Source organism: Saccoglossus kowalevskii, chromosome 11, assembly GCF_978046115.1.
Source record: "Saccoglossus kowalevskii chromosome 11, keSacKowa6.1, whole genome shotgun sequence".
NCBI lineage: Eukaryota > Metazoa > Hemichordata > Enteropneusta > Harrimaniidae > Saccoglossus > Saccoglossus kowalevskii.
In genome coordinates this window covers 29,855,681-29,865,277 of record NC_140651.1, presented here as the reverse complement: position 1 = coordinate 29,865,277, position 9,597 = coordinate 29,855,681, and the positions used below count along the sequence as shown (strand labels likewise).

At 34.7% G+C, this 9,597-nt stretch overlaps 1 protein-coding gene and 1 long non-coding RNA gene across 2 annotated transcripts; one reads left to right on the top strand and one right to left on the bottom strand.

Annotated features, from left to right (window-relative positions):
- Positions 1–3,710: 3,710 nt before the first annotated feature.
- Positions 3,711–5,712, bottom strand: LOC144353173 (uncharacterized). The gene is made up of 3 exons (XR_013420747.2): positions 5,654–5,712; positions 4,658–4,776; positions 3,711–3,979 (listed from the first exon to the last, which is right to left on the bottom strand). It is a non-coding gene; the product is annotated as an uncharacterized LOC144353173 (long non-coding RNA).
- A 397-nt stretch (positions 5,713–6,109) lies between these two features.
- On the top strand, positions 6,110–8,703 carry LOC144353172 (tyrosine kinase receptor Cad96Ca-like). Its single transcript, XM_078009785.2, has 8 exons — positions 6,110–6,154; positions 6,890–7,028; positions 7,159–7,266; positions 7,536–7,711; positions 7,803–7,925; positions 8,012–8,123; positions 8,211–8,307; positions 8,592–8,703. Exons 1-8 carry the CDS (start codon positions 6,110–6,112, stop codon positions 8,701–8,703), a joined length of 912 nt encoding a protein of 303 aa, XP_077865911.1.
- Positions 8,704–9,597: the final 894 nt, after the last annotated feature.

Below are 9,597 nucleotides of genomic sequence, written 5' to 3'. Positions count from 1 at the left end.
AATGGTGAACGACCCTTGCATGTGTTTGTTGTCACATTATAAATGTGTGTTTAAGGATGTAATTTATGAGTCTATTATTTATACAGTGCATAACTAACTTTGAAGGTTTGACATTATCGTTTAATTCTCTCGATCATAACTATAAAAACACAACACACGTGATTGTACCAGTATTCATAATATTATTAATTGTAGCTATGATATGCCACACCCTATATTTTCAGACCTGTGCAAAACAAAACTGATGACACAATTTCGAAATCGACAACCGCTTGACGAAGTCAGTGCACATACAAACAACACCTACCTATACCTCGTTTTACGATGTTTTTGCACAATCCAAGTAGCGGTAACACGGTAACCATTGCCGTAATCACGAATGTTTAGTATGTAGAGAATCACTATAAATAATGATTTATAACAAACTGTCCCCATGTCGAGGTACTTAGGCAATGTATTTTGTTTACTTTACATTTCAACCAATATTATATGGCAGCTTACTGGTAACCTTTGACTCATGTCCCTGTGTAACCCACCAATAAAGAGCTGGCAATTTTAAATATATCAAAGCTTACGTTTATTGGTAACATGACCCTGCAATGTTTGCATACGCAATCTCCAAAAAGAAATACTTAACTCTTGTTTGCTATTTGCCGTGTCAGTTTCCGTGCTTGTTCCGTGTCGGTTTCCGTGCTTGTTCCGTGTCAGTGTTATAGCCACCTGAAATTAACATGTTCTAACTATGCGATATTTGTTAATTAGGATGTTCATTGCTGTTGAAATTTTATTCTTCTTATTGTTTTACGGTAAGAAAGTGTTCTTGTTAATGTGAGATTTACTTTTTTCGCGATAACAATCATTAAGGTTTCAATATCACGTGAGAGGGTATTGTCTGTAATTTACTAATGGCGACAATAACTACACTGCCTATTCAAATCATAAACTAAAATGTTATGTTTAAAATGTGAGTTCAAATATGATATTATTGATTTCTTCAAAACAGTGTGTACATTTACCAAGTATACACACAAGTGGTTATTTTCTAGATTTATTAAATGTTAGTCTATTGTCCAAAACAGGTCATTGCAAATATTTCACCTTTCTACTATACCCCTGACATTTGATTTACTAGTAGTTTTTTTGTAAAATATCTGTTATACTATCAACGATATTCTATATCGGAGCCGTGTAATCTAATAGTAGACACACTGGGTGGGACTAAATGCATTCATAGTTATATTCGTGGGGATACTGTCTACCAAATATTAGTGTATTATAATAACATGTATATTATTTCATATTAGAGATACTGAATGGTGGATAACATTACGTGTGTGATGTGTACATAGACGGCAAATACACAGATTATAGTTCAAACCTGGTCTCAACACTAAAAAGAGGTCAATTTGTGGGAAACGTGGTTATTGTCTGCAAGTGACTGTGTGTAACCGCGTTGACGCAGTTAATTCCATAATGATTGGAAGATAGTTACACAGACCTTTCACGTATAATCCCAAACATGGCATAGGAATTGTTGTCAAATCCGCTATATGTATAGGTAGCATTTACACTTGCATACATACAACACAAGATACAACACTGACACGCAGTGTCGGAATTTGAAGGTTGCCTACCATAACGATACCTCGTTAATTGTAGTAAATTATGCTGTGGTACAATAATAATGGAACGTTGTTACGATCATAAATAGTGTTATTTTTGGGAAAGAATCTTTAACACTTCGTTAAGGCTTTGATTATGTATTGATAATTTGTCTTGAAATGGTGCACAATGCATGCAGCAAATACAATATTTCATTTTTTCTGAAGACAACCTATTGCATTTCAGTCATCTATACAACTTTCTTTAGGCTACAAAGAGATAACCAACTATTTATGAATGTTTCTATTTACAGAGTCTAGCTTAGCCGATGTTGATGTCGCAGTGGGTGATACTGCCGTTCTACCATGTACTACACCAAACATAACTCACTGGTACAATGTTTGGTATATGGAAGTACCCGCAGGTCACAATGCTACCGTTGCCTTTAAATACTGGTGGGGATATAAGTATTTGTATCCGGGATATGATAGACACCGATATTTAGATGTCGTTTCTATAGAAATAAACAATACGATAATTGAAGATAACGGTGTATACTGGTGCTATACATATGATTACCGGTATTACTCCATCTATGACAGAGTTGTGTTGAACGTGCTCGGTAGGTACATCTGATGTACTTGTAAGTTATACTGCTTTGAAAGACGCCAATGTAACATATTAACTTAAACATTTAGTGTGTTAATAAAGTTCCAGCATGGGTTTATTGACTAACTAAACCTCACTTATTACCACACAGAACCTCCAACGAATGCAATAATATGGTTTACATCTTTAGTACCCGAGTTTTCCAATGTCACCATGACATGCATCACGTCCAGTACGTATGGCGTGTCGTACACATGGTACTGTAATGGAACGAGAATGTATTCATCAAATCCACACATAGACATATCTCGTGTTTTGAGAAGTGATGCGGGGTTGTATTCCTGTATGGTCACCAATATTGCTGGTTCCTATAGGAGTGATAACAGATTTCTCAGTGTACTATGTATGTAAATATATTTAGAATTGTTTACATCAAAACTTACTACCCGTGTCTTCTTTGAAAGAAAATACTCTTTGAAAGGTATTCTTTTCTGTGAACCATTACGAAAATATACCTGATAGCGTCAGTTCGCAACGGGTAACAAATGGTTAATGTGTTCGTTCTAGATCTTTAATAAAAGCCATTAAAAGTAAGCATTGTAGCTGTTATTAAGTTATTGTGATCACAGATACACCTATATCACATAACCACATGCCTACCTACCAAAAACCAACATGGTATCTGTTTGAGTTGAATGTTGAACATTTTTTTTTACTGATTGACAAATCAATTATCGTTAGTTAGGTTTCGGCACACAGCTAAAACTAGATCCTGTTAGATTCTGCGAAACAGCCATGTTGTACCAGTCATCTCATATAAATATTTTATCTATCGATATTTTGAAGCGCGATAAAGACTATGGACCATGTCGAGTCACTCAGCCATTGCATATGGTGACTTGGCAGAACACTGAATTAAGCAATGTTCATGTAATAAAACGTCCTGATTGCGTGGAGGGGCTTTATTTAATCAGGCACTGCTAATAAATCTGTTCAGCAAACTGGTACATCATACAAGTGTTATGATATTCTTTTATGTCGAAATGCATTTTACAGATCTAGAAAGTTAGAATGATTAATCTGGACTAAAGAGGGGGAATTAAAAGTTGACCAATAACCTACTCAGAGGGTAAAGAATTTATATTACATGCAGAAACTTGTCCCTCCCTTCACAATTAATGTTCATCTTCAAGTTCACCAACGTTCCCCACCTTCAAAACAGTTTTTAAAAAATTACACAATTTTCCCCTGTCCCAAGAAAATGTTTTCCTGCTTTGAAAAATCTTCTTGAAAAAGGTTTTTCGATCGACAGCTTCATTGACTGCACCTGAGCAAACATGACAATGTAAAAAATTATAATATGTTCGATAACACATATAGTTACAACAATAGCTAAAAAGTAGTGTTGCTTTATGTCTAGCTAAAGTGTTCCTTAATGCATCAGCGAGTCCAGATACGTACATAAATACATACTTAATAACAATAACACACTCGTCATGTTGTGTTTAATGCTTTAATTCTTAGATGAACCTGATACAATTTGGCCAACTTGTGAAATACTTCCCGGAAATCAGAGCTTGACAACTGGAGACGTAATAACGATGAGATGTACTGCCATAGATGGTAATCCATATCCACAACTAGTATGGTACAATGATAGTGTTCAATTACAAGATCAAGGTTATTCTACACCATCACCCGGTGATCAATATCTGATTACAGTAAATGAGCTGACATTGGTCTTGGATAAATACGACAATGGTCAAACCTATAGATGTGAAGGTATGCACGTGTTAACAGAACGTCACTGCTACACGAAGAAACTCGATGTGAAATGTAAGTGATCTTATAGCCACGTGATATTTAATCATAATTATTATAAACGCTAAACGTGGATTTATATACTCTAAGGTCTCATATTACCGTTCTATAATTGTAATATGGTAGGCAGACGAGTTATATCAATATTTAATCATGTTTAATATTAGATGCACCGGGACACCCCACGTGTTATGGCAATGTAGACAATCTTATCGAAGGCGATACTATGTCTATTACATGTACGTCAATTGATGGCAACCCATTAGCAACATTACGGTGGATGAATGAATCTAATGGTGACATCATGACCGACCATACGGCAGCACTCTACAATGACACAACAGTCACACTTAAATATGAGTGGAGTCTCAATAGAAATGATAATATGGGGACTTATATATGCGAGGCTTATAACATGGTTCAACAGCAGCCATTGGCATGCCTATGTGGTCCGATACAAGTATCATGTAAGTATAATGCAACCTAAAATGCAGTTGTATCCGTTTATATAATAATGCATAGTATGTTTGTTTATATTTATTTATATAATATTAGTTGGTCCTCAGAATGCATATCTGGATGGTTACAGTGATTCGGTGAATCAAGGGGACAACGTGACACTCACCTGTACTACGGGATCGAGTAATCCTGCTCCATCAATTCTGTGGTTTAAAAATAATATAACTATATCTATTGGTATCCATGAGTCTATCAGCCCTGTGTATTATATCGAGGGAGACTTTGCTGGAATAGTTGCGAAACAGAGTCTGCATATCAACTTAACACCTCAAGACAATTATAACCAGTTCCACTGCGAGGTATATAATATTGTGCAAAATGACAGAGTCATATCTCGTCGAGTTGAATTAGATGTATTATGTAAGTAACATTTGTATTATTAAAGGGCGGTGGTCGAGCGTGTTCGAATTTCCTGTAAATATACAATGTATTTTACACGCGACGACCACCGTTCTTTAACTCCCTGATTCATTAAACATCGATTGTAAATGTTTACTACGAAACACACTGTTCAAGTAATTTGAATTGAATATTTGGTTTCGTTACAGTTCCTCCTTCAGAACCATATCCATGTCAGACTACGATGACAGGTTATGTCGAACAGATTGTGGCTGATGAAAATCTTACTTTAACCTGCACATCATGTCTTAGTAACCCTGAGGCCCATCTACAGTGGTTCATAGGAAATAAAGTGGTAAACAATATACCTGGGAATTCAGAATATGAAATGAATCAATATGGAATTAGAACATCGCAAACGCTGACAAGAGCATTCACTCGTTTCGATCACGGGAAGTCCGTATACTGCGAGGCTCACAATACGAAGTATCCTGACACAGTTACGTCAATTTCCGAAACGTTAAATGTGCATTGTAAGTACAGACTCCGTCAATGTCTGTTTACGTAATATTTTGTAGGTATAACATAATCCTCATGACATGATCAATTTAGCAATTTGTATTCTACGTAACATGCCTACACATTTGATTTTTTCAGACCCTCCAGTTGGAACAGCTGAGCAACACACAACTGTTAAAAATTACGCAAACAGTGATATGAAGCTGCAGTGTAATATCAGCAGTAATCCAGACGCCATATTTACCTGGTATGACCCGACCAATAAAGTTATCGTCAATGACACTGGTCGTTGGTTTTGGGTTCTACAAACAAATGAAACGACGTGGATCAGTACTCTGGAAATTAAAACACTTAAGTATAACGATAATGGAAACTACACATGTCGTTCACAAAATACCCTGGGGAATTTTGATTTCGTCATAACTTTAATTGTGTTAGGTAAGAATTACAGTTATATTATAGCAAAAGTAACACATCTTAAAATATCATATACTTTGTTTATATAATAATAATAATCTTAGCAATACATAACTATGTCTGGTGTTGAGTATTGTGAAATTAGATTTTTACGGAATATAAATATATGATGCAGCCTTCTAAATTAGAGAAATTCTTACAGAACCAACAGAATCACCGATATCTACAGGACTTATAATTGGAGTAGGAGTGTCAGGGTTAATCATAATACTTATTGTCATTTATGTCGTGTTTTATATTGCAAGAAGGTGCAAGTCTTCGAACAGAGGTATGTGACTAAAAATTAAGTGAAAATGTGCATAATAATTAACTAATTAGTCAAAGTGTTGATGTAGTTTAACGCTTTGGTAACTCATTCATTTAATATTATTGTTTTTTTTTCATAGCACCATCTGATGTAGTTTTAAAACAGGAAAGGTAAGTATTTTTTGAATCAATTTATGATTATCATAGAGTGTGGTTTCCCACAATTCCTCGTACTGACTCTGTGAATTCTTACCATACAGCAACCCTGATTACATGCAACTAAATCAATGGCGTGGAAATGACAATGCAGTGTATATGACTATTCAGAAACATCAAGAGGATACCATGGGTAATGTTTACGTGTATTTTGTTTACAATTTACGATATTTTTGTATAATACGTCACCAGGTGTTTTATTTTTCAAAGAAACATGTTGTCATACTTGGCTTTGAGACACATCAAAGTGTATAAATATTGCCAAACAGTAAACGTATTTATAATAAAGTTGCCGTTGCATGCATCGGTGGGATTGTGTATATAAATGGATTATTAAAGACTACACCAATTATTTACACTATCAAAACATTTATAATATTTTGTTTTCATAGCAAACTCCGAGACATTAGAAATGGTAAGTTATAGACATTCAGGTATCACATTTTTCGGTTATACATATTGTCTATTGAGCAATAACAGCATAGTCTAATAGTATTATCATCTATTATGTTTATTATGAAACGATACTTTTAAATACCAGGATATGGACGAGGGAATTCCTTTTACAAATGTACAATTCAGAGAAGACTTGTTGTGTCATATGGATACTAAATTAATTAAATCAGAAGTTCGAGTTGGCCTAACGCAGATAGTTCCGGCTCTTATCAAAGTTCTCAAAGGTAGATTATATATACTATCTATATTTTATTTTCCAACACAACGTTACGATGTAACGACTGGCACTAAGCAGTCTCTACGTATGTGATATCATATATTTCACGTTATTTTTGTAATTTTTCCATATATCAGATGATGCCAACCGTATTAATGGAAGAAAATATTTTCTGAAGGAAATGAAGGCTCTGAAGTCCATTCCAGAGGATTTGAATATAATATCTTTACTTGGATACTGTCAAGGTAAGAGACAGTGGTACATAGGGTAGTGTGTTCACCACGCTCCAGGGAAAATGAGTGTCCAGAACCGACTGTTTACTCGGCAGTATAAATCGGAGGATATTCAAAACACACGGTATTCGGTTTGGGAGAACGTACACGGCAAAACAGCAGTGACATCAACGTCCGAAAATGTCGCCCGGCACAAACAATATTAAAAAAATACCTTATTTTATAGTCAATTGTTTTAACGTGGATTACACTGATTATATAAAAAAAATGTTTCTCTCCAGAACCAGAGTGCATTGTCATGGAGTATTGTCAGTATGGCGATTTAAAGTCGTATTTGAAACAATGTAAAATCTCTTCCAACTTTGAAGGCAACTGTAGAGACATAAAGATGTTTGTTGAATTTCTAAATTTCGCAATGCAAATTGCCAATGGACTGTCATATCTCGCGGAAAGAGACGTAAGTGTTACTTATCGTATACGTTATTACACTATATTTAATATATAAATCGCCAACGTACTGTTAATACCACTTTATTCGATTTTTTCAGTGCATTCTACGATCGTTAGCGGCTAAAAACATCCAAGTTGGCAAAGCAAAAACTTGCAAGATCGCAGATCTGGGTATGTCGACTGCAGTTATTGACTCAAAAGAATTTGAAGCAAGAACGTGTGTAAGTTAATATTTTACTAATCGTATCATACCGAATAATTATTGTATTAGAATGTTTTATGTAATATATCATATCCATTTATACAGGGTCGTTTGCCGCTGAGGTGGATGGCTATAGAATCCATTATGGACTGTGTATATACCACCAAATCTGATATCTGGTCATACGGAATCGTTATGTGGGAAATATTCAATTTTGGTGAGTATTTTTCAGGAACAACGCATAATACGCTTGTGCATAGACCCAAATAAAAATAAATCGATGTTTTCAACTTGTTTACATTAGGCGATACACCTTACCCTGAAATGACACCAGCTGATATTATACACGAGTTGCAACAAGGATACAAGATGCCAAAGCCGTCAAGTTGTAGTGTGGCAATGTAAGTAATATAATGGTTAGTTGTTATCGCATGTTGAGGGCACTATGAAGGTCCGACCAGTAGTACACATCGTGTATTATAACCTTCAATGTTTTGAGATGGTGTATGCTACACAGAAAATAAATACGCATTGCGACATACTTATAATCTACTTATAATCTATTTTCTACTTATAATTACAAGGTCAGATTGATATGTATATAATATACTTAGACTGAGACAAAAATAATCTCGATGGTAGTGAAAAAGAAAAACTATTTTTGAGTCATTTAATGTTTTCCCAGATATACTATGATGACCCAGTGTTGGAATGAAACCCCATCCACACGACCAGAATGCAGCGATATTATTTCCAACATTTATACTATTCTATGTAAGACAGAGGAGGACAGCTGAAGAAATTCAATCTCTGTTATAATTGTGAAACTTTTAACTCAATGTGTTCGTATATTGTTTTGTGTCATTAACATTGGTGATTGCCAGAGTTGATTTTTGATAATAACAATTATTATTAATAAATTGATGTATCATTCAGTGAGCCGTCTTGTATTATGGTATTCTGTTTGTTTATTACTTAAACAAATGCTTCACGAAAACAATTGTTCAAAGATGTATAAACTCATTTGTCGTTTTTTTTAATCTATGCCTTTGTCAACTATTGTTGAATATATCATTTAATATTTGGTTTATTTATTAAAGCATTTGTTTTTCAGTGTACTCTGATAATTATAATTGACTGCTGCAAGAAACATTGTATTAACTAAAATTCATTGGTCATTATTTAGTAAATGTTCTTATTACTCTGACACTTGTGCATATGTTCACATATACTCAATGGGATATCTAGAGTTGGGTCACCGACAACAAATTGTCATGACATGTCGGGTTGTTTGGCCGTTGTTATAAAACACAGGTCAAGCAACCACAATTGCAAAATTGCTCTTCAGGTAATCTGAAACATACACTGGTATGGTATATGTACTATTATGTTTGCTTATATCTAAGCTTTCATGTGATATATAGGTCGTTGAAGCGCTTACTATCTTTTAGAGAACCGCAGATCAACTATTAACTCGTTTTTCCTAATTACTATTTTAAACAACTCGCACATATAATCGCATTGGTACTGAAACTGAGTCACAGGCCCACACATGCACAGTACGCCAACATGTATATTGTTGAGGAATAGAGCAGCATAAAACTACAAAGTTTGGATAGATTTTATATAATTTGATTGCGGTTAGTACTCATCAAATTTACCAAGATAGGATACTATACAACAATAGCTAG

Excerpts from the sequence above, each read along its gene's own strand:
- LOC144353172 (XM_078009785.2), top strand. The coding sequence starts at position 6,110 with ATGTCGTGTTTTATATTGCAAGAAGGTGCAAGTCTTCGAACAGAG. Across the intron at positions 6,155-6,889 it reads GTGCAAGTCTTCGAACAGAG|GATATGGACGAGGGAATTCC; the intron begins GTATGTGACTAA and ends TTTAAATACCAG. Across the intron at positions 7,712-7,802 it reads CATATCTCGCGGAAAGAGAC|TGCATTCTACGATCGTTAGC; the intron begins GTAAGTGTTACT and ends CGATTTTTTCAG.